Source organism: Leucoraja erinacea, chromosome 40 (genome assembly GCF_028641065.1).
Source record: "Leucoraja erinacea ecotype New England chromosome 40, Leri_hhj_1, whole genome shotgun sequence".
Classification (NCBI taxonomy): Eukaryota; Metazoa; Chordata; class Chondrichthyes; order Rajiformes; family Rajidae; genus Leucoraja; species Leucoraja erinaceus.
Genome location: NC_073416.1, coordinates 5,318,206 through 5,344,223, shown reverse-complemented (window position 1 = coordinate 5,344,223; position 26,018 = coordinate 5,318,206). Strand labels below are relative to the sequence as shown.

General features: G+C 46.7%; 1 protein-coding gene across 6 annotated transcripts in view; it reads left to right on the top strand.

Moving 5' to 3' along the window:
• tns2a (tensin 2a) overlaps positions 1-26,018 on the top strand; it is a 148,308-nt gene that overhangs the window by 91,868 nt on the left and 30,422 nt on the right. For all 6 annotated transcript variants that reach the window (XM_055664396.1, XM_055664395.1, XM_055664397.1 and 3 more), the window contains 11 exons: positions 460-631; positions 2,815-2,865; positions 4,527-4,651; positions 5,620-5,682; positions 6,077-6,160; positions 8,123-8,235; positions 11,273-11,333; positions 11,968-12,043; positions 16,581-16,710; positions 18,625-18,690; positions 19,792-19,908. In XM_055664396.1, coding sequence (XP_055520371.1) covers positions 460-631; positions 2,815-2,865; positions 4,527-4,651; positions 5,620-5,682; positions 6,077-6,160; positions 8,123-8,235; positions 11,273-11,333; positions 11,968-12,043; positions 16,581-16,710; positions 18,625-18,690; positions 19,792-19,908 — 1,058 coding nt within the window. The remainder of the gene's footprint in view (positions 1-459; positions 632-2,814; positions 2,866-4,526; positions 4,652-5,619; positions 5,683-6,076; positions 6,161-8,122; positions 8,236-11,272; positions 11,334-11,967; positions 12,044-16,580; positions 16,711-18,624; positions 18,691-19,791; positions 19,909-26,018) is intronic.

Genomic DNA, 26,018 nt, shown 5'->3' with positions numbered 1-26,018 from the left:
AAGGCCACATTTGTTGTTTGTGGGATCGTGGATGCCACCTTTCCTACTTTACAATGGTTCTGCTCTTCAATGGTGCTTCCTTTGGAGTGAGGTGTTCTGAAAGGGATGTGAATAGTGCTATTGAAATGCAGTAATCTTTGTGATGGTTTGGGGGGGGGGGAGTGGTGGGAGTAAGGGGGTGCTCTGCTGGGAAGAGCTGCTTTGTGAGCGGTTGCCCATGTCCGAGTCCAACGTGTATGCGACGAGTCGTGCAGCCAAACCAAACAGGTTGCCCTCCCAGAACAACGTCAACGAACCTCTGGGGTTTCCATGGTGGAGGTGGAGGTGGGGATTTGATAGCACAACATGGTGGCAAAGTTACAGTGATTACGTTACAGTGTTCCTTGCCCATTGTCAGTGTAGCGTCTGCTGCTGCCGCTGAGCTCTTCACCATGGTTTGCTCTCCTGCCCTTTGATCAGGAGTTTCAGTGTGGACCACGTCATGGAGAGGAACTACGACTTTGACCTGACCTACATCACGGAGCGGATTATTTCAGTCTTCTTCCCGCTGGTGCTCGAGGAACAGCGATACCGCAGCAATCTGAAGGAGGTGGCCCAGATGCTGAAGTCCAAGCATGGAGACAATTATCTGGTAGGTGGATCTCCAGACACTTGGGGTATGCTCAACACACTTAATGATGTCGCGTGAAATTGAAAGAAAATCCAAAGGCGACGTTTCCAGTTGGGTCCCTTCAGCAGATTTACAGGGTGCCAGGGGTTATGGGGAGGAGCCACTGCCCGTCGTTCCCACGGCCTTTTGTTCCAACGCACACCAAACCTTGGCTCTTGCTGCAAACAGTCGATCTGCAGGCAGATCTCCACCTTCACCTTCAGCCCCACAGGAGCAGAGCTGCCTTCCAACTTGACTTCAGTAGCCGTGAGAGAGAACATCCTGGTTAGTTCTAGCCATTAATCTTTACACATTTATTGAAAATCATGGGGCAAAGGCAGGGGAATGGGGTCGAGAGAGAAAGATAGATCAGCCATGTTCAAGAAGGAACTGCAGATGCTGGAGAATCGAAGGTAGACAAAAATACTGGAGAAACTCAGTGGGTGCGCCAGCATCTATGGAGCGAAGGAAATAGGCAACGTTTCGGGCCGAAACCCAAAGGGTTTCGGGTCGAAACGTTGCCTATTTCCCCTGCTCCATAGATGCTGCTGCCTATTTCCTTCGCTCCATAGATGCTGCCGCACCCGCTGAGATAGATCAGCCATGATTGAATGGCGGAATAGATTTGATGGGCCGAATGACCCAATCTTGCTCCTATCACCGATGAACATGAGATTGAAGAAGGGTCCCGACTTGAAGCATCATCTGTCCATTTTCTTCCCAGATGCTGCCTGACCCGCTGATTTCCTACAGCACACTGCGTTTTGATCAAGATTTCGGCATCTGTCGTTTCTTGACTCCACCATTTTCCATTTGTGGTCTGGCCTATATGCCAGACACACAGTGATATAACTTATTCTCATATGCCCTCAGATATCGACCCACAAGCCACTCACTTCAGGTGGCAATTACAGACGGGTTATAAATGCCACCCTTGCCAGCCATTCTAAAGTTCAAAAGAAAAGGCAGCTTTATTTGGGATTATGTTGCAGTCAGGTTTATCATAGCACCGTGTCTGAATCTTAATTTGTATCTGTCACTGTGTAAAGTTTCTAAATATCACCCAGACATTGTTCGGCCAAGTTGTGAGTTGGCAGTCAGACACTTCTTGTAAATGGATCGGTTTGTCTGCAACTCCTCTTAAAAGATGGAGACCTATTTAAAATAAACAGAGAGCTCCTTTGTGTCAATATTAGGTGAGGAATGCTATTCAAACACACTGAAATAATGTCCACACTGCCCTGTCTGCAGCTATAAAAGCACGTGCCATGAATTCATTCAGAAAGTTGCGGTCATTTCTGTTTCCCCAATCATTGCTAAGCAATCCATAGACACATAATTACTGAGTGGAAGCACGAATGGGAGGAAATAAAATGGGCGGAGGAGTTTGGGGACCAGACGCAAAGGGCCGTAGCTCACAAGGAGCTTCACACTCATGGGCCTGTGATTTTCTTTCTGTTTAGAAGAATGGAAAGAAATTCTTGGTTCAGGAGCGCGGGGAGAAACTCTTGTTTGAAAAATCCCCCAGCAGTCTTTGGATGCACAGTTGTGGTTTAAGGTTCACAAACCCTAGATGGACTCAAAATGCTGGAGTAACTTAGCAGGTCAGGCAGCATCTCTGGAGAGAAGGAATAGTTGAAGTTTCGGGTCGAGACCCTTCTTCAGACTGAGAGTCGGGGGGGTGGGAAAGGGAAACGAGAGATATAGACGATGATGTAGACAGATATTGAACAAATAAATGTAAGATATGCAAAAAAGTAACGATGATGAAGGAATCAGGCCATTGTTAGCTGTGGGCTAGGTGAGAACGAGTACAGACAACGAAACTCAACAAGACGACAACTTTGAAGCTGGAGCGACTTGGGAGGGGGAGTAATGGAGAGAGAGGGAATTCAAGGGTTTCTTGAAGTTAGAGAAGTCAATGTTCATACCACTGGGTTGTAAGCTGCCCAAGTGAAGTAAACCCCACACGTCTTTGCTGAAGGCTACACGAGAGAATGCCCTCGTATCCAGCAATGGTGGCTGGTACAAGAGTATGCTTGATTCTTGGGAGGCCTTAAACAGTCACTGTCAGGGGCTCCTGATCTAACCGCTCCAGCAGCTGGGTGTCAGCATACAAATCCACCATGTTTCACCTGTTTAAAATAACTATATTTCTTTTATAGCTTTTCAATCTGTCTGAAAGAAGGCAAGATATCAGCAGACTCAACCCCAAGGTATGTTGGACTGAAGTTCTCATCAAACCATTTCAGCTATTTTAGAACAGATTCAGCATTGAAGGAGGCCATGCAGCCCAATGTTCACATTCACATTCACAAATTATAGGAGTACAATTAGTCCATTCAGCCCATCGAGTCTACTCCGTCATTCAATCATGGCTGATCGCTGCCTCCTAATCCCATTTTCCTGCTTTCTCCCCATAACCCTTGGCACCCGTTCTAATCAAGAACTTGTCTATCTCTGCCTTAAAAATATCCACTGACTTGGCACCACAGCTCTCTGTGGCAATGTGTTCCACAGATTAACTACCCTCTGACTAAAGAAGTTCCTCCTCACCTCCTTTTTAAAAGAGTGCCCTTTAATTCTGAGGCTATGACCTCTGGTCCTAGACTCTCCCACCAGTGGAAACATCCTTTCCACATCCACTCTATCCAGGCCTTTCATTATTCTGTAAGTTTCAATGAGGTTCCCCCTCAACCTTCTAAACTCCAGCGAGTAGATGCCCAGTGCTGTCAAACGCTCATCATATGCAATGAATATGCAATGAGTCAGTTTAAGAATAAGCGGTAGGCCATTTAAGACTGAGATGAGGAAAAACCTTTTCACCCAGAGAGTTGTGAATCTGTGGAATTCTCTGCCACAGAAGGCAGTGAAGGCCAATTCACTGGCTGTTTTCAAGAGAGAGTTAGATTTAGCTCTCAGGGCTAAGGGAATCGAGGGAACGCACGAACGGGGTATTGATTTTGGATGATCAGCCATGATCATATTGAATGGTGGTGCTGGCTCGAAGGGCCGAATGGCCTATTCTTGCACTTATTTTCTATGTTACTGTGGATCACGTCTAGAAACAGAGGCATGACCATAGCACTGTGGAAGTTAGCAGAACTCTGGAATAACATAAATCTAGTGTTGGTGAAGATGGTAGTTACGCCACCAGATTGTTAAATGATAAATGCCAGTCTTGCCAGTGATGCTGCCATCTGGGAAACGAGTAAACAAATAAATAGTAACCCTGGGGGGAAAAAAAGGCACAAAGTGCTGGAGTAACTCAGCAGGTCAGGCAAATGGAGATCTGAAGAAGGGTCCCAACCTGAAACATCACCTATCCATGTTCTCCAGAGATGCTGCCTCACCCGCTGAGTTACTCCTGCACTTTGTGCGTAGGAAGGAACTGCAGATGCTGCTTTAAACAGAAGATAGACACAAAAAGATGGAGTAACCCAGTGGGTCAGACAGCATCTCTGGACCAAAGGAATGGGTGACATTTTGGGTTGAGACCCATCTTGTTCTAGACCCGAAACCTCACCCATTCCTTTTCTCCAGAGATGCTGTCTGACCCACTGGGTTACTCCATCTTTCTGTGTCTATCTCCAGCACTTTGTGTGTGTGTGTGTGTGTGTGTGTGTGTGTGTGTGTGTGTGTGTGTGTGTGTGTGTGTGTGTGTGTGTGTGTGTGTGTGTGTGTGTGTGTGTGTGTGTGTGTGTGTGTGTGTGTGTGTGTGTGTGTGTGTGTGTGTGTGTGTGTGTGTGTGTGTGTGTGTGTGTGTGTGTGTGTGTGACCTTGTGTGTGTGTGTGTGTGTGTGTTTATTTAGTAAACCAGCATCTGCAGTCCCTTGTTTCTCTGCAATAATAACCCTGATCTGCTTTGGATTATCAGGTTCAGGACTTTGGCTGGCCTGACCTTCATGCTCCTCCGCTGGACAAGATCTGCGCTATCTGCAAAGCCATGGAGATGTGGCTCAACTCTGACCCACACCACGTTGTCGTCCTGCACTGCAAGGGGGGGGGGGGGGGGGGGGGGGGGGGGGGGGAGGAGGAGGGGTTGATGGCAATTCAAACGGGATAAAGAAATATTCCAGCAGTGTGTTGCTGAAGTTTCTCTGTCCCTTTGCATGTAGCTACCCGACACACACAGGAGGCTTTTTTCTCGAGCATATGAGGGAAGTTCATACGTCATCGGAGCAGAATTAGGCCATTCGGCCCATCGAGTCCACTCTGCAATTCAATCATGGCTGATCTATCTCTCCCCCCCTAACCCCATTCTGCTGCATTCTCCCCATAACCCCTGACACCCATACTAATCAAGAATCTATCTATCTCCGCCTTACAAATATCCACTGACTTGGCCTCCACAGCCTTCTGTGGCAATGAATTCCACAGATTCACCACCCTCTGACTAAAGAAATTCCTCCTCATCTGCTTCTTAAAAGAACGTCCTTTAATTCTGAGGCTGTGACCTCTGGTCCTAGACTCTCCCACTAGTGGAAACATCCTCTCCACATCCACTACATCCAAGCCTTTCACTATTCTGTACGTTTTGATGAAGTTCCCTCCCCTCATTCTTCTAAACTCACACTTGAAGTTGAAATTTATGTTGCCAAGTTTATTCCCAGCAGGTTCAGCTTTATGAATGTGTCTCAGAATTAAAGGATGCTCTTATAGGAAGGAGGTGAGGAGACATTTCTTTAGTCGGAGGGTGGTGAATCTGTGGAATTCATTGCCACAGACGGCTGTGGAGGACAAGTCAGTGGATATTTTTAAGGCGGAGATAGATAGATTCTTGATTAGTACGGGTGTCAGGGGTTATGGGGAGAAGGCAAGAGAATGGGGTTAGGAGGGAGAGATGGCGGAGATTGAATGGCGCAGAAGACTTGATTGGCCGAATTGATACTCCTCTTCTATTTAACCTTATGACATTTTCCACGTTGGTCCAGGAGATCAGCCCTTCTCTCGTTTGTGTCCCAACAGGGCAACAAAGGCCGAACGGGAGTCATCATTGCAGCGTACATGCACTACAGCAAGATCTCTGCAGGGTAAGATCTACCACCCGCAACTGGAGCCAGGCCGACTCTGCACTGATCAGGGGGACAGCTGAGCAATTGCACTCCTTGCAACTCAGCAGAAACCCACTGGTGGTTTTGGGACGTGGGAATCTGGCCGACAGTCACAGCGGCGGCATCGAAGGGCTTCTTTGCTGTGACTCTCTGGCCAGTTATTGCACGGCGGGAAGTCCCAAATGCAGGAAGGATTCATGCAGCAAATGCTTCTTGCATTGAGCTCAGGCTGCAGCAGCCCCTCCGTCCTGCACTCAAACGCTGGTCTGAATTATCCACTCAATTTCCAGGAGCGGTGCTCAATCCCACGTTTTGTTCTGAGGGTTCATGGTGTGAAGTCGTTCTTAACACGTATCTCCTTTTTAAAATGCAGAGCTGACCAGGCGCTCAGTACTCTCGCCATGAGGAAGTTCTGTGAGGACAAAGTGGCTCCAGCGATTCAGCCTTCGCAAACCAGGTGAGTGAACCCACCTCGTACCGAGACCGCCCTGCATTTCCAACTGACAGTTAAGGGCCTGTCCCGCTTTCACGACCTAATTCACAACCTTTTTTACTCGTGGACATTTTTCATCAGGCTAGAAAAAACGCCCCAACCTACTTGATGCCATGAGTACCTACGACTAGCATCACGGCCTGCTACGACCTACCCATGACCTACCTACGACCTACTACGACCTCGTGACGACCATGCTGCGAGTACGAGTCAAGGGCAAACTTGGCAGAGGTCGTTAATTAGGTTGTGAAAGTGGGACAGGCCCTTTAGTTGTTTTACGGTGTAATAACCTGCCCGGTGCAAACATCAGGGCAAATGCAAAGGTGCCCAGTTTAGACATGTCCAACCAGTGCATATATAGACAGCAGGTCAGAACCTCTTCAAACAAGTTCTGCCACCGATTAAAAAATTAGACCACTCTCTTCAGCTAGTGCCAATATCCTTATAGCAATTAGTGCATAAACAATTAGCAAGCATCTTTTCATTCAGGGATTCTTAAGGGATTGGACAGGCTAGATGCAGGAAGAATGTTCCCAATGTTGAGGCAGTCCAGAACCAGGGGTCACAGTATAAGAATAAAGGGTCGGCCATTTAGGACAGAGATGAGGAAAAACGTTTTCACCCAGAGAGTTGTGAATCTGTGGAATTCTCTGCCACAGAAGGCAGTGGAGGCCAATTCACCCGGATGTTTTCAAGCGAGAGTTAGATTTAGCTCTTAGGGCTAATGTAATCAAGTGATGGGGAGAAGGCAGGAACGGGATACTGATTCTGGATGATCATCCATGATCATATTGAATGACAGTGCTGGCTCAAAGGGCCGAATGGCCTACTACTGCACCTATTGTCTATGTTTCTATGATACATTGCTTGTTCATTTTACAGCACCATTGCAGGATTTTTGTGCGTACTGTTGGTGTTCTTTTGTACAAATGTTGGTGTTCATACTTTACTAGTGATAAATATATGAAAGGGGCTCTGATTTGTTCTCTACAGGCTCAGGAATCAGTTCAGAGCTGGATAATCTTGCACTTCCCATGATGTAGAAACCAGAGAGGATTTTAAAGATGTAATTTGCTATTCTTGTCGTCAAATAGTCTTGCCTCTCCGTCACCCTCTGAGATCTCAGCACTCCTCCAGTTCTGGCCACTCGACCAGCACCAGTTTCTATCACTGTGTCTGGACTATAATTGTGGTGGAATCCCCTCCCGAAACATCTCAGCCTCGCTCTCCTCCATTAAAACACCCCACAACGCTACCTGCTTTGATTGAGCAATGTGGTTTGGTCTGAGATTTCATCAGATAAAGCTCCTGCTTGAAGCCACTTTATTCTGTTAAAGGTACCGTACAAATCCACGTGTTGTTCCTGATTCAACAAGGAGCTACAACTGGTTCCTAGCGCAATGGGCTTGGTTGGGAAGGGCACAAGGATCAGTCAGAAGCCCCTTGCTCCGTCACCAGGCAGCACCACCACCACCACCCCTCATGCCCACCCCAATTCTGGACTGTATTTGTGAACTGCAGTGAGGACTAGATTGTAACATATTTGTTATGACAGAGAGAGAGAGAGAGAGAGAGAGGGAGGCTATTTCAGCCCATCACCAACTCTCAGTCGGTCCTATTCCTTCTCACCATGTACTCCTGTAGCCCTACAAATTAATATGTGGGAAGGAACTGCAGATGCTGGTTTATACTGAAGATAGACACAAAAAGCTGGAGTAACTCAGCGGGACAGGCAGCATCTATGGAGAGCAGGAATGGGTGACGTTTTGGGTCGAGACCCTTCTTCAGACCCTGTCACTGCTGAAATAGTGCCCCGATGTATGTGAGTGGTTTGCGTGTTCCTCTCCCAGCACCACAAGATGGTATCCAGGTTGAGGTTAGAGTGAGTTTTCAGAGCTTTGACTTCACTGTCTTTTCCTCCTACAGATACATTTATTACTTCAGCGGCCTGCTGTCTGGAGCGATAAAAATGAACAGCATGCCTCTGTTCCTGCACCATGTCGTCATCCCTGCTATACCCAGTTTTGAGCCCCATGGAGGTAATTGTGTTCATGCAGATCTATTTCAATCCACATCCATTATCTGCAGAACATACTGTGTGCAATGACAGCTTAACAGAAACATAGACAATAGGTGCAGGAGTAGGCCATTCGGCCCTACAAGCCTGCACCGCCATTCAATATGATCATGGCTGATCATCCAACTCAGTATCCCATACCTGCCTTCTCCCCATACCCCCTGATCCCTTTAGCCACAAGGGCCACATCTAACTCCCTCTTAAATATAGCCAATGAACTGTGGCCTCAACTACTTTCTGTGGCAGAGAATTCCACAGATTCACCACTCTCTGTGTAAAAAATGTTTTCCTCATCTCGGTCCTAAAAGACTTCCCCCTTATCCTTAAACTGTGTGACCCCTTGTCCTGGACTTCCCCAACATCGGGAACAATCTTCTTACATCTAGCCTGCCCAACCCCTTAAGAATTTTGTAAGTTTCTATAAGATTCCCCCTCAATCTTCTAAATTCTAGCGAGTACAAGCCGAGTCTATCCAGTCTTTCTTCACATGAAAGTCCTGACATCCCAGGAATCAGTCTGGTGAACCTTCTCTGTACTCCCTCTATGGCAAGAATGTCCTTCCTCAGATTAGGAGACCAATACTGTACGCAATACTCCAGGTGTGGTCTCACCAAGACCCTGTACAACTGCAGTAGAACCTCCCTGCTCCTATACTCCTATACAATGACCTCCTTCCCAGAGCAGGGTGACCAAAACTGAACATTTCACATCCCATCCCATACTCAGTATCCTGACAGATGAAAGCCAATGTACCGAAAGCTTCTTGACCACCCTATCGACCTATGATGCCGCCTTCAACGAACTATGTACCTGCACTCCGAGATCCCTCTGCTCCACACCACTCCCCAGGGCCCTGCCATTCACTGTGAAATTGTTGATTGTGGATGCCATGGTAATTAGTAGAAATATCTCCAGAAACATCCCAGCCTTTACAGCGCTCCAAGACTGCTCCTAATATGGCAACAATCAAGACATTTCAGACTTCAATAACCGGCTGCTCAATAATATCAGACACTTATAGGAATGTCATATGGAGTTTAACAAAATCCTTGACAACTACTAGCTGCTCCTTGAATACGTCACAATTACCCAGCTCCACATATCTCGACAAGGAATTTAAACAGCTTTCACAGTTTAGTATTGATTGGTGACCATTAGTGCAGTGCCACTCTCGTCTACTTGGGAATATAGGAAGTTGCTCAACCTCCAGACCTTCTGCAGCACTGAATGTTCCCGAGCATTTGCACTGTGTTTACTCAGCTCACGAGAACTGCTTAAATCTCATAACCTCCTGAACTCTGGAAAATTCTTTTTTGTTTTCCCTTCGCAGGCAGAGAAGCACACAGTGGGGTCAAGCTTCCTGAAACGCCGTCTTCATTTTTCCTGCTGATTCCACTTTGCCTACACTCACTTCCACGACATGGGCTGAACAGCTCCTGCTCTCCCATTAGCTTCCATGCTTTTACAACCACTTTTGCTCTTTCGTAGAGTCCACACTTCCCTCCATTACTAACTCTGTGCCTAAACCTACCCTTCTTCAGACTGAAAGTCTCACCCCGAAACGTCACCCATTCCTTCTCTGCAGAGATGCCGCCTGTCCCGCCGAGTTACTCCAGCTTTTTGTGTCTATCTTTGGTTTAAACCAGCATCTGCGGTTGCTTCTTACAAGCTTCTTTAGAAACCAGTTTTCCTCTGTGTCTATCTTCGGTTTAAACCAGCATCTGCAGTTCCTTCCTATATATCTGCAGTTCCTTCCCACAACAACCTGCGTAGTGGGATTAGGTTGGGTGGCACTTCATCGACCATCATGGATATGATAAAACCAAATGGCCTCCTGTGTCGAAACCTTTCCGTGAATTTGCGATCCCCTACTTTAACCCCAAAACTTTGCATGACTTAGTGACAACAGAGCAGAACAGCAGCAGGTCAAGCAGGAGTCTTTGCGTTGGGCTTGTTTAACAGCGCCAAGCTCATAAACCAGAGTTAGAGCAATTAGGACAGGAAATGGCTGAGCTCTTCACACTAGTCTAATAACATTCTAGATTTGCAGCCGAATCTTAAACAAGACCAAGCATTCACATCGGGCCCAGCTGACAACATTGCGTAATGGTTGTCCTTTGGAGTTTTTGACCTTCTGGGGGAGTTAGCAGTGCTGCAGAATATGTAATTAGATTTTATTTATGTGCAAGCACAAATTGGACTCAAATTTGGACTCGAATCTGAGGAATGTGGAAAAGAAGATGCATCGCTGTGGTGATCTCTAATCCAGGTCAACCATTCATTTCCGTTAACAGCATAAACAAAAGATTGATGCAGAGCTCATATCACAACCTCGGGACATCTCAAACTACTTCACAGCCATTGGAGTAGTTTTGAGCTGTGTAGTCATTGTAGGAATCTCAGCAGCTAACGCGTGCACAGCAAGATCCCACAAAGAGCGATGACCAGGAGCAGCACCTCATATTTTGCTTGGGTAGCTCACACCCCAGCGGTATGAACATGGACTTCTCTAACTTCAAATAGCCCTTGTTTTCCCTCTCTCACCACCCCTTCCCCCTTCCCAGTTCTCCCACCAGTCTTACTGTGTCCGACTACATTCCATCTCTGTCCCGCCCCCTCCCCTGACATCAGTCTGAAGAAGGGTCTCGACCCGAAACATCACCCGTTCCTTCTCTCCAGAGATGCCGCCTCTCCTGCTGAGTTACTCCACTTTGGTTTAAACCGGCATCTGCCGTTCCTTCCTACACATCTTGTATTGCAGAATTGAAATGGACAATTGGACAATTGTACTCGTTGTGAAAGGGAAGGGAGGAATAGAACTACATATGACGCAGTTTGCGGCGTGGGTTGATTGAATAGTGCTGTCCGTTCCCTCCTTTCCAGAGGTCTCCAACCTCTCCCACTATCTCTTTGCTTATTGTGCTTATCTTTAGATTAAAATGTTGACCATGTCTGACCATGAGAGGCCAAAGATCAATGGATTTCTGTTTTAATTACAGGATACCACCCATTCCTGAAGATTTATCAGTCCATGCAACTCGTCTACACCTCAGGCATCTAGTAAGTGACCAGTTACTGTGTATTTATGTAGTCTGCAGACTACATGCTCAATGCTCAAAGAAACATCTTGCGTGGAATGAAAAAACATTCTCTTAAGCTTCTTTTAATGCAAAAACAACCATGTACAATTGTTTTCTGTGGATTTGGTTTTTAATAATATCTTAACACTCGCTCAAGAATTCCTCATCCAGAATAAACACTGCATCTGATTGTCATGTTACATCAACATGGAGATGGGGAGGAATTTCTTTAGTCAGAGGCTGGTGAATCTGTGGAATTCTTTGCCACCTCTGGTCCTGGATTCTCCCACTAGTGGATTCTCCCACATCCTCTCCACATCCACTCTATCCAAGCCTTTCACTATTCTGTACATTTCAATGAGGGTATCCCTCATCCTTCTAAACTCCAGCGAATAGAGGCTCAGTACCATAAAACGCTCATCATAAGTTAACCCACTCATTCCTGGGATGGTTCTTGTAAACCTCCTCCTTCCTCAGATATGGGGTCCAAAATTGTTGGGGTCCGGGGGGGGGGAGGGAGAGAGGGGAGGGGAGGGGGGGATGAGTGTGCGGGATAGAGATTACCAGCCTTCTGCATCTTTATAAATCCACGTGTTTCATTCCTTTTGCCACAGCAGTGTCCAAGCACCCGGTTGTAAAAAGCTGTGCGTCTCCATCGAGCCTGCGTTACTGCTGAAGGGAGACATCATGGTGAGTTTGGAGCATTTCATTCATTGTTATTACACACGCCACTTTACTCTTCATTAAACATTGTTTTAATAACTCCACCTGTTGACTTTACACTTCATTAAGCATTGCTCCACACACTCCACTAATTGCTGCATAACAGACTCCATCAGTTAGTTTGTGCAGGAAGGAACTGCAGGTGCTGGTTTAAACCGCAGGTAGACACAAAGTGCTGGAGTAACTCAGCGGGACAGGCAGCATCTCTGTAGAGAAGGAACAGGTTGCAAAACGTCATTCATTCCTTCTCTCCGGAGATGCTACCTGTCCCAATGAGTCATTCCAGCTTTTTATGTCTATGTTCCATCAGTTAGTTTTATACCCCATTAACTGTTAATATACACGCTCCATTCATCATTAATATAAACTCCATTGATCATTTAAAACATAATGCTGTGATCACAACTAAACATATTCCTTTAAACATGATTATACACTCCATTAGTAGTTATCATACAGGCTCCATTAATGATTATTGTGCAAGCTATTGATCCTTGATATGTACATGACTTTAATTATCATTTCATCATTTCTAGTCTCCTCTAATTGCAATACTTGACTCTCACATTTGTTTTTTTAACATTGACGTCGTTAAATCATTTTGGTGCACATCCCCAAACTTTCTGAAATATGTGTGAGGCAAACAGCGCCCCGGATCGCAAACCCTGACACCATCGGCTTCAACATTTTCCTTGGGCCTTAACTTGTGGGAAGCTGCTGAGCTTTCTGTGCTAATCTGCTTTTGCCAACGTTCCTTGCTGGTTGGCACTCTGGAAAAATGGTTTGGCAGAGCCTGCCTGGCAATGATACCAGTTCTTCAAGGAGGCAAAGAAGGAGAGGGGAAAACTCGGGCCACTGTCTTCATCGCAGGCAGGAGCCGTGTGGCAAATACATCACGTCACCATGCACCCAGGGCTCAGCAGGTGTTCACTCTTTCCAAATCAGAAGATGTGTATTTGTGTCCTGCTCCAGAGCGTTTGCAATCAGGCAACTGGATCATCCTCCCACAACCACAGAGCAGTCCTGAACTACTATGTACCTCATCGGACTATCCTTGACCAGACTTTGCTGGCCTTACCTTGCATTAAACGTTATTCTCTTATCATGTATCAATACACTGTAAATGGCTAAATTCCAATTGAGCCATTCCTCTCAATTGTCTGAAGAAGGGTTTCGACCCGAAACGTTGCCTATTTCCTTCGCTCCTATAGCCACTGCCTCACCCGCTGAGTTTCTCCAGCATTTTTGTCTACCTTCGATTTTCCAGCATCTGCAGTTCCTTTTGAAACACCGCTCAAACGAGTATTGTCCTTCCACTGAATGAAAGCTTTTTGCTGCACCTCGGTACACATGACAATAAACTAAACCAGATTGTGTAAAATCCAGATTGTGTTGCATTGAGCAAGCACCTCAGTGTCTGAAGCGATGGTTTTTGGAAGAGTCAGTAAACCCAAGTCCTGCTGCCTTACAGGGTAGATGTGAAAAAATCCCATGCAATTACTGCTCCATGCCAACACTTGTCCCTCAACAACCAGCGCTAAAATAGATCCTCTGCTCAGCATCACATTGCTGCTTGTGGTGGGGCTCACTGTCTACAATTTTGGCTGCTGCTTTTCCTTCTCGTTTCGATTTCAAAAATGCGTAATTTCTGGTACAACACTCGAGGGCATCCTGAAAGACGGCAACAAATTGCAAACCTGCTCTTTTTGGCTTAAGAATTTCCGAGGCTGTCAACCAGGCACTTTAAGGGCAGCGGCAGAACTGGCAGGACATGCAATGCACAGACGTTCTGTCACATTTTGATGACACTTTGATCACCGGTGTGTGTCTCTTCCTTGACTCCTCTGAACTAACTTGACGCCAGCTCCTTTGCCTTCCAAGGTGCTGAACCGGGAAGGAAGTTGTTATTGTGCCAATCCCTAGCTGACAGAGCCTCACCTGAATTGTGCCGGGTTTGTTTGTGCCCACTGTGCCTCTACTCTGCAGTCTGGGTGCTTGAGATGGAGTCTGTGTCCTCGGCCATTTGCATCTTCTACCCTTTCAAATCCAAATTTGCACACAGACTGAAGCTCCAAAGGGCCCCTGGCTTGTAGGAGGCTCCTACAAGGGCCCCTGGCTTGCTCAGCAGGCATCTCTCAGAGAGAGAGTCATGATTTCAGTTGGTGTCTACAGGTAGGGAGGATTTATTTTTGCATTCACACCTTGTTGCATTTTTTCATGCATTTGTTCCCCCCTCCCCCCCCCCCCCCCCCCACCACCACCAGTCATTAGGCGTAGTTCCTGCCGTAATTGGTGACATGGAGAGGGGTGAGTATTCTCTTGGTTGGGTTTCTGATTTCACAGCCGCACATGGAAACAGGAGTAGGGAGACAATAAAAGTGGTTCAACCACACCTGAGGCATTCTGACCAAGCTGCCGCAACTCCAGGCCTTGGCTCTTCAACTGCCTGGGCTCCCTTGTTCATCTGGTTCACACAACAAGGTGGCACAGCGCCGTGCCATCTGGCAGAGCCCGAAATGGCATCAGAAGCACATGTTGTGCGTGTGGGAGTTACCATCACTGGTGGACTTGCTGACAAATGTGTAGGAAGGAACTGCAGACGCTGGTTTACACAGAAGACAGACACAAAAAGCTGGAGCAACTCAGCGGGACAGGCAGCTTCTTCGACCCGAAACGTCTCCGGTTGAAGAAGGGTCTCGACCCGAAATGTCACCCATTCCTTCACCCAGGAGATGCTGCCTGTCCCGCTGAGTTACTCCAGCTTTTTGTGTCTATCTTCAGTGATCTGCAGTGTGGGCATGGCAGGGTGGAGGGGGCAATGTGTCAAAGGCAGAGTGTTGGCATCATCAGGAGATGCCTCGGCTGGACAAGGGACAGAGCTGCCACAAGAGGCTTGCCCAGAGAGACAACGGTACTCTGCATGTCAAGCCCAGAACTGCAAAGGTAAGTACAGTTAAATGGTCGGTTTAGTCTAGTTTAGTTTAGTTTAGAGATGCAACGCAGAAACAGGCATTTCAGTCCACTGGGTCCGCGCCGACCAGCGATCCCCGCACACTAACACTATCCAACACACACTAGGGACAATTTTACACTTATACCCAAGCCAATTAACCGACAAACCTGTAGGTCTTTGGAGTGTGGGAGGAAACTGGAGCACCCGGAGAAAACCCACGTGGTCATGGGGAGAACGTACAAACTGCGTACAGACAGCACCCGTGGTCAGGATCGAACCCGGGTCTCTGGCGCTGTAAGGCAGCAACTCTACCGTTGCGCCACCGTGCCGCTGTTGATTTTAGCTGACACGGCACCCTTCACGTCTGCGTCTGAAGGTTGTGTGTTAAAGATCCACTCCAGAGACGTGGGCACAAAAGTCCAGGCTGAAGCCAGGTTCAGAGATAAACGTTTCTGTTGTACCGTTGTGAATAAACTGCCCTCCAATCTGTCACCGGTCCACTAGCAGACCACAGATAGACACAAGATGCTGGAGTGACTCAGCGGGACAGGCAGCATCTCTGGAGAGAAGGAATAAGTGATGTTTTGGGCCGAACTGACAAAATTCAGTTGTGTTTAGCATTTTGGGCTGAAGTTTTGTTTTTCCACTATTTGGTATTTGGACTCCCCAATGTTCTGGCTTTCAAATCTTTTCGAATGGGTTCCAACTGTAAATATTGAAACATGTTTACTAATTGCTGTGACCAATTGCCACTTGCTTTTTTTATTGAATGATTGCATCGAGGAACAAATACTGGCATTTTAAGAAACGGAGAATATGGTGCACAGAACAGGGACAGCTAGGCACTTGCTGCCATTTGACTATGAGGTTCATGATGCTCAGACAGGCAGAAAAGCCTGAAAAGCCTGGCATCGCCTAACGCCTCTGTGCCCTCAGTGGAGAAAGTTACCTCTGCTTTGCTTTTCACCTGGTCTCTGGCACAGAAGATTTCAACTGAGGAGCGTAAATGGGAATTAACACTGTGGATTGGAGGACCATGGACATCACTGTGGATTGGCGGAGTAGACTTGATGGGCCGAATGACCTTATTCTGCTCCTAGAGCTTATGACACCACTGTGGATTGGAAGACCATGGACACCAATGTGGATTGATGGACCATGGACACCACTGGAAGACCGCGGACATCAGCACTGTCTGGAAGATTATGTGGGTGTCACCAGGGATTGTGTGAGCATCGTTACAGATTGGAGGATGGTGGCCAACAATAATAATTAGAGGCTTGTGTGGGCATCACCAGGCATTACGGGCACTGCAAAACTGCTGTGCCCAACCTCTGCAGCCAAAGCCTCTTCCAACACAAGGCCCTCACAAGGTGCCTGGCAGTGTGCTGAGAACCAACACAAAGTCTTGAACTTTGGTGTGTTTCTGCTGCTGAACTGGGAGCAGCTGAGGCCCCACTCCCCCACCCTGGCCATTTAGCGATTGTAAATATTGGTGACGTCCAGTGAGTGGCTCAGTCTTAGACATGTTCTTCCATCTTGCCATTGCAGGTGAAGTGTTACCATAAGCAATACAAAAACCCGGAACGGGACGTTGTATTTCGAGTACAGTTCCATACTTGCGCTATCCATGGCACCCAGCTCTGGTTTGGAAAGGATGAACTGGATGATGCTTACGGAGGTCAGTGGGAATTTTCGAGAACAGCAGTATCCCTGTCTGCATTAAGCATGCAGCAAACGTGAAATGCTCTCTGTTCAACGCCCCCTTGTACGGTCCACACCCACTCAAGAGCAAACATGTGTTAGGTGGTAGGGGAAATAAATAAAAACAGTTCTGTACAAACTTTAAAATCTTTGCTTCCACTTTTGTTATTTAAATTCTGCCCCTTTTCCCACCCTTTGCTGTGTTGCCCAGAGAGGCCACAAGGCCTTTCCCCCAGGACATAGTTTTTCAGAGGAATGAACAAGCCTCTTCCAGACCCAATACAGGGAGGTGGTTTTGCAGACTTTGTCCATTGACCCCAGGTAAAACATCCAGAATTGGATATCTTGTAAGATAATGGACAGGGAGATGTGAGCAAATGTTTCTTCTTGTACAGAGAGCTGCCTGTAAACAGGAGAGGGGGCTGGTTGGAAACAGAGTCACTGAGTGGTTTCAAAAGGGAATTGGATAGGCACTTATGAGAGAAGAATTTGCAGGGCTGAGGGAAACGAGTAGAGAACATGGATTGAATAGATTGTTCTACAGGAGGCATATAGATGGGCCAAATGGCCATTCCTTGATTTTGAAAGCTGGTCCCTTGGACCCAGAAGCTGCACTATTTCATAGCAGGACTTACCAGCTCTCCCATTAATACCTGCTATATTTACTAACAATACAGTAGCTAGGTGCACATGAAGCATTTTTTAGACACTGTACTTGCTTTGGAACTGCAGGCTATCACGTCAAGTGTTTACAAGGTATTGTCAGAGGGGCCATTCTAAGTACCAGATATCCAAACAGGCTTTTGACTACCTCTTCTGTCCAATGATATCCCGTAGCTTCTATTCAAAGAGTGAGGCATTCTCCTGCTGGCCTGACCAACATTCCCAACCCACACCACCAAAAACAAATGAACTGCGCATCTGCCTGTTCTCTGTGGAGTTCCCACTGTGCGCAGAATGGCCGCCGCATTTTCCTGCGTAATAGCTGCGGCTGCGTCTCAAATTTACTCAATGGGTAAGGCGCTAAATGATGTGACGCTGCGCTATATAAATGCAAGCTATCTCAACGTGGCACCTTTGCTCTCAAACAATTGGGGTTGAGGTTGCTGAGCATGAGCCTCGGTGTTATCCTTCCACCAGCCTGTAATGTTTCAGCACTGCTGCTTCAGAAAGGAACAAGGCCAGGGTGGCACCATTAAAATGGAGGATTCCCCTTCTGGGCTGGAATTAAAATGGAGGATTCCCCGTCTGGGCTGGAATAGATGTATGGACCACGTCCACGTCTGGTTTTAAACTCGCAAAATATTACATATGTGTCCTGTAAAATAATGTTTTCAACAACAGGGCAGTGTCTGATAACCCTGTAGATCTCTCAGCTCGTTTTCTTAAAACCGATATTGGGACACCACATGGTAGAAATTTGTTTTGGTGGCTTAGGATAAAAGGATGGCATTGTATCAGTTGTACAGAACTCCCAATGTTTAATGCCAATGCAATTGATGGGATTAAATAAGAGGCACTGGAGAGAGGGTACCTGAGCCACATTCTCACCTGACTGGGGTTTTCTGACCTGCATTAATAGCATGGAGCTCTGACTGCTGTGGTTTGTAGTCCCATCAGGCTTGGGATTTAAATTCGACGAAGAATGGCAGGAGTCTGTCAAGGTTAGTACGGGTGTCAGGGGGAAGGCAGGAAAATGGGGTTAAGAGGGAAAGATAGATCAGCCATGATTGAATGGTGGAGTAGACTTGATGGGCCGAATGGGCTCATTCTGCTCCTAGAGCGTATGAACTTATGAGGGTTGGTTGATAGTGAAGAGCCCAAGCACAAGGTACACGCGGAAGCTTCATTGGCACAACTGGTACTGACTGCTGATCTGCCCTCTTCCTAGACGACAGGTTCCCACGAGATGCTATGGTGGAGTTCATTTTCTCTTCTGGACCGGAAAAAATCAAAGGTAAGAAATTGAGGATAAAAAGTTTGAAATCTGTAAGTGGAAAAATAATGAAAGCAATTGCACAGAAGGTCAGTCAGCATCTGGGCAGAGAAAGACAGAAACCTTGGCCTGGGCGTGGCTAGATGCTGGGTCACAGACAGATCTCTTCAGTGAACTGTAGGTATCTCAGTTAAAAGCTGGAACTGTATGAGCAGTTGGATCTAATCGTGTGCATGATGATCTTTATTATTCTAAAACTTCTCATAACAGATCTATTGTAGTTTGGAGATACAGCGTGGAAACAGGCCCTTCGGCCCACCGAGTCCGCACCGCCCAGCGTTCCCCGCACATTAACATTATCCTACACACACTAGGGGCAATTTACATTTACACCAAGCCATTTAGCCTACAAACCTGTACGTCTTTAGAGTGCGTGAGGAAACCGAAGGTCTCGGAGAAAACCGAACGTGCAAACTCCGTACAGACAGCGCCCATAGTCGGGATCGAACCTGGGTCTCTGGCGCTGTGAGGCAGCAACTCTACCGCTGCTCCACCATGCCGCCCTATGGAGCAAGCAAGATTTAAATAACAGACCCTTGTTGCGCACAATAAGGTCTGACTGTTGAGATACAAGGAACAGCAGATGTTGGTTTACAAAAAATGACACAAATACTGGAGTAAATTAGCAGGTCAGGCAGCATCTGTGGAGAACATGGATTTTGGTTGTTAAAAAAAACCTGCTTCCACATGGTTAGATTTCACTGTTCTGATGAAAGATTGTTGACCTAAAAGATTCATTCAGTTCTCTCACCACAGACACTGTGTGACCTGCTGAGTAACTGCAGCATGTTCTGTTTTTATTTCAGATCACTGTTAGTATTTAAATCGGACTCTGTGTGTGCAATCGATCTGTTAATAGATCTTATTGTGCACAATTTATCCTGTTAGCAGTTAGACCTTGTTGTTTGATCTGCTATTGTATATGCTGTTCTAGTAGATTCTAATTAGATTTTAGATCTAATTCTGGGTAAGGTGAGGTCTGTCAGCTGGCAGAGGTAACAAAGGAAATATGGGCAGGTGGCACTAGTGAAATATGAATCTCAATTCTCTTTCCAACTGCAGAGGGTGAACACTTAAGGAATGACTCAACAGTAACTGTGGATTACAACACCTCTGATCCAACAGTGAGATGGGATTCCTATGAGAACTTCAACCTTCACCACGAGGATGGCTTGGAAGGTATTGGAATGGAATTCAGAACTCCATGTTTTTTGTGTGTTTCTGGTGTTGCTGGTGAGGCAGGTATTTGTGGCCCATCCCGAAGCGCCCCTCAAAAGGTTACGCCGAACCCCCTCCTGAAGTTGCTGCAGCCCAAATGATCTCTCATGTTGCCTTCTGCACTGCAGTTGTCTCCTGTGTTTCCCACTTCACAACAGTGACTGCATTTCAAACTGACCTCATTCACCCTGAAGTACTTTGGGTTATTCTGAAATGGACACGAAAGACATTGTGTAATTTCAACTAGATAGGCAACATTGCAACTATTCCTTCAATTTTAGATTGTCTGGTGATCTAACCATTGAAAACTATAAAATCCACACAGAGTTTGATAGAGTAGATGCTTGCTTGAGATGGAGCTTCGAGAACTGGAAGGTTCAGTCTGCAGAAAAGATGTTGGGCATGAAAGTAACAGTGTAGAATTAAGATATTCTGTGGCTTCTGTCTGCTGCTGCAGTCTCTCATAAGTTCATCAGTTCTAGGAGCAGAATTAGGCCATTCGGCCCATCAAGTCTACTCCGCCATTCAATCATGGCTGATCTATCTCTTCCTCCTAACCCCATTTCCTGCCTTCTCCCCATAACCCTCGACACCCGCACTCTCTGTAGCTCCGTTTGCAGAAACAACCATGCAAATTATTCCAGTGTCTCACACCAGGAGTTTAGGACTTCGTTCCTCCACCAACACACACACACACACACACACGCTCACACACACACACACACACACACATGCTCACACACGCTCACACACACACACACACACACACACACATGCTCACACACACACACACACTCACGCCCGCACTCACATACAGACACACACACACACACACACTCTCATGCACACACTCACACGCACACACTCTCACACACTCACGCTATCACACTCACAAGCTGTCACACTCACACGCTCTCATGCACACAGTCACGTACACACGCTCACACTTGCACACTTATGCTCACACACACACACACACTCAAACGCTCTCACGCATACACTCACACACACACTCACGCACACACTCACACACACACATGCACACACTCTCACACTCACACAAACGCACACACACTCACATACATACTCTCACACACACCCACACACTCAAACGCTCTCACGCACACTCACGCACACTCACACAAGCTCACACACACACATGCACACACTCTCACACTCACACAAACGCACACACACTCACATACACTCTCACACACACCCACACACACATTCTCACGCACACTCTCACCCACATGCTCTCTCACACACACTCTCAGACACACACGTAGACAACACCACCCCTTTCCGTCCCCTTTTTCTGAACACGATTGCGCCTTTGTATCTTAATCTGATTGGCACAAGTACCTAGTTGGAGCAACAGTGCGTTGCACCTTCCAAAAGTTCAGTCAAAACGTGCATTATCTCAGTGTCTGACAACAGACTGGTGTCACAGAGCCAAAGCACCTCTGTAAAAGCTGGTGCATACTTCAAACAATTCAAACATCTATTTCTATTCTAGGCTACTGATCTGTGAAGCTAATGAATCTCATCAATAGGAGTCCAGGGCACCTCTCCCCCCCTGCAGCCATTTAAGGAGGTAATCTCTCTGTATGTGATGGGATTGGATATGTTTCTATATCCTTCTAATTCCAGTGAATACAAGCCCAGTCGACCCATTCTTTCATCATACGTCAGTCCCGTCATCCCACTCGTGGGATATAAGCAGCGTTTCTTGCCCATCCTGAATTACCCTTAATAAATTGGTGGTGAGTTGTTCGTGAACTTGGTTGAAGGAGCTTGTCCAAGATGTGGGACTGTGATTACCATGGCACCATCCCAGCCACAGTGCTGAGAACGGTGGCACAGCGGTAGAGCTACTGCCTTGCAGCGTCAGAGACCCGGGTTTGATCCTGACTACTGGTGCTGTCTGTACGGAGTTTGTACGTTCTCCCCGTGACCTGCGTGGGTTTTCTCCGAGATTTTCAGTTTCCTCGCACACTCCAAAGACGTACAGGTATGTAGGCTAATTGGTTTGGTGTAAGTGTAACGTGCTCCTAGTGTGTGTAGGATGGTGTTAACGTGCGGTGATCGCTGGCCGGCGCGGACTCAGTCAGTGGGCCGGAAGGCCCGTTTCCGCGCTGTAAACTAAACTAAACTGCACCAGGTCTTGACCATTTAAAACACAGCACACAACAGCAAGCAAACCAGCCTCCTCGCCTCAACTCTTGGAAAAGTGGAGCCACTTTCTTTGCTGTAAACGTCTATCATTTCAACTGCAGTAGAACTTGGTTCTCTTCTGCTCATCTGGACGTGATATGGCCGCCTCCCCTTTTGCGTGTATCAAACAATCCCAGCGGCTTGTACCTGAGAATAAAGCTTAATCACACTCAGAATAGCCCTGACTTCCAGGATGCAGTGTTGTGGCGCACAAATCCAGCCACCTGTCTGGCTGAGCCTAGGGGCAGGATCTTTATTTCCAAAGGGCCTGCGCTGACTATAGGGCTGATTGAGCTGTGCAGACACAGAGACGTTTGATCGTGTTGGTTTTGGCTGGATTCGAGCTCGGGTGAAAGGAATATGTCCACAGCACCAGCCAGGCCCTCTCACGTGTTATTACAGACCACTTCAAGCAAACATTTTCTTTCCTCCTAGCAGTAGCTTCATTGTGAGTCAGACCACTGATTAAAAGGAAATATCTCAACATCCCTCGTGCCTACACATCTGTGTTAACAAGGACTGAATATAACAGCAGCCAAGAATCACAAGTAGAAGTTGCAGTTGACATCCACACACTCACTGGTGCCAGTCAAGTCCGTAAACCCGCTTAAGCCAATGTGTCAAATACAACCGAGTGGTCCAAGTTTGATTGATGCCACCCATAGCTCATTGGGCAGCACTCTCGTGTCTTGGGTTGAAAGATGGTTCAAGTCTCACTACAGAGACTGGAGCCCTGGGATGGAGGCTGTGATGTAGTGTGGTAATGAAGGGGGAGGGAAGGGTACTCTGGAAGTACAACTGTGTAGGAAGGAACTGTAGATGCTGGTTTACACCGAAGATAGACACAAAAAGCTGGAGTAACTCAGCGGGACAGGCAGCATCTCTGGAGAGAAGGAATGGGTGACGTTTTGGGTCGAGACCCTTCTTCAGACTTCAGATCTTCAGTCTGAAGAAGGATTCCGACCCGAAACATTACCCATTCCTAAAGTCCAGAGATGCTGCCTGTCCCGCTGAGTTACTCCAGCACTTTGTGTCTATCTTCGGTTTAAACCAGCATCTGTAGTTCTTCCCTACATGTTCCATCAGCCCTGTTGGATTGCGATAAATGGTCCAGTGGTGTTTTCTTCAATATCCTGAGGTCGACATTTATCCCTCTATCATCACTAACATCGGTGACCTGGACATTGCCCCATTAGTTTTTGTGCACAGTTTGGCTGGCATGACTCATACATTCCCACCATGACTGCACTTTTAAACTATTTTACTGCCGTTTTGAGATGCCCCCGCAGTTGTCAAAGATGCCAGTAGAACGCAAGTCCGACACTCATTTGCCCGACCAATGTGCAATTTCAAAGCAAAGTCCAGAACTTCAGTTTCTTTATCCAAACAGGAAATGTGCCTGTGACCACGGGGGATGGAGGAATGCATGGGAATATCTTAACGCGTTCCTGACAGCCAATGAGTTTAGCGGGAGAACTGCTGATGCAGGCAAACAAAATGCCAGAGGTATTTGTGACTGAACCAGTTGATACATCTCAGAGTGCACTGCAGTTGATTAGTTTTTAATCCTGCCTCACACTGATTGATGGCTGCTGAGAGCACTCTGGCGCTGCCCACAAGCGATTGCCCTTCAAGGTGGAACCTTGACAACGAGTGCCAGCTAATAGACATCAGAAGGAAGCCAGATTCTCAATTTCACAATGAAATTGTGTCTGAATAAGGGTTTCGACCTGAAACGTCACCTATTCCTTCTCTCCAGAGATGCTGCCTGTCCCGCTGAGTTACTCCAGCATTTTGTGTCTATCTCAATTTCACAAATGAAATTCTTTCCACGACCCCTTTCCAGACCCTTTGTAATACGTTGTTGGGCACCCTTCCTCAAATTAGGTTATTCAGGGATGCAAATTTACCATCTGGTATAGAGTAGACGGTGGCAACTTAGAAGTGAGGAAGAACATGGGTATCTTGCAGTGCATGTCCACACATCTCTGCAGGTAGCAGGGCAGATAGATTGGCCAAGGCACAGACTCCAGGAACATGGAGGACATGCCAATAGTGTACAAGGTGCCAGTTAGACCACAGCTGGAGCAGTGGGTGCAGTTCTAGCCACACTATGGGAAGGAGACCCTTGCATTAGAGAGAGTGCTTACATGGAAAGATATGACGATGTTGCCTGGGCTGGAGAATTATAGTTATGAGGACAGGCTGGAGTGTTTTTTTTTACTGGAAACAAAGATGACTGGGGGGGAAGATTTAATTGCGGTTTATCAACTTGAGAGGCTTTGAAAGGGTAAAATGAAAGGACCAAATATGGGCAAATGGGATGAGGCATCTTGGTCAGCATTGACGGGTTGGGTCAAAGGGTTTGTTTCTGTGACTCTATTTCCCTCAGCAGAGAGGACAATTCTGATGAGTTCCTGGGGCTGGGGAAAGGAGGCTTGGATTTAAAGTGACATATCATAAGAACATAAGGAATAGGAGTAGAATTAAGCCATTCGGCCCATCAAGTCTACTCCGCAATTCAATCATGACTGATCTATCTCTCCCTCCTAACCACATTCTCCTGCCTTCTCCCCATAACCCCTGACACCCGTACTAATCAAGAATCTATCCATCTCTGCCTTACAAATATCCACTGACTTGGCCTCCACAGCCTTCCGTGGCAATGAATTCTACAGATTAACAACCCTCTGACTAAAGAAATTCCTCCTCATCTCCTTCTTAAAAGAATGTCCAATGTGGAAGCATTAGGAGGGAGTTGAGGGAATTGTGGCAGGGAATTGGAACTCATTGCCTGAAGAGGGGATGAAGGCTGAAAAACTCACTCACCACATTCGAAAAGTATCCAAGTGAACACTTTATTTGCTGTTTCTAGGTGAGTGGGAGCGTGGGATCAGGCTGGATAGTTGGCATGGTGCCAAAGGCCGGATTGCTTCCACCTGCACCATAAATGACCATGGCCACACGATTCATTTGGGGGAAATCACTGCGCCTTATTGAAAATTAATTTTTAAGTTTTGGAAATGAAGTCTCTCTAGAATTTAGAAGATTGAGAGGGGATCTTATAGAAACTTACAAAATTCTTAAGGGGTTGGACAGGCTAGATGCAGGAAGATTGTTCCCGATGTTAGGGAAGTCCAGGACAAGGGGTCACAGCTTAAGGATAAGGGGGAAATCCTTTAAAACCGAGATGAGAAGAACTTTTTTCACACAGAGAGTGGTGAATCTGTAGAATTCTCTGCCACAGAAGGTAGTTGAGACCACAGTTCATTGGCTATATTTAAGAGGGAGTTAGATGTGGCCCTTGTGGCTAAGGGGATCAGGGGGTATGGAGAGAAGGCAGGTACGGGATACTGAGTTGGATGATCAGCCATGATCATATTGAATGGCGGTGCAGGCTCGAAGGGCTGAATGGCCTACTCCTGCACCTAATTTCTATGTTTCTATGTTTCTAAGTCAACTTAAATCATTGCTTAGAGCTTGAGAAGATTTAGAGAATTGTGAGGAACATGGCAAGATGTTCCTCAAGGTCAGAATCATCCACATTCCTTCCGGTCTGCACTGCCCATTCATGTTCTATTCCAGGTGGCATGCAAGTGATTTTAACATCAAATCATAGGTTTTATCTCCATTTAGAGTCATTGTCATACAGCTTGGAATCAGGCAGTTTGGCCCAAATGGTTCATGCTGACCAAGATGCCCCATCTACTCTGGTCCTATTTGCCCACGCTTGGCCCATATACCTCTAAACATTTCCTATCCATGTACTTGTCCAAGTGTCTTTTAAATGTTGGATAGAACCTACCTCCTCAGGCAGCTTGTTCCATATACCCACCATCCTCTGTGCAAAAAGA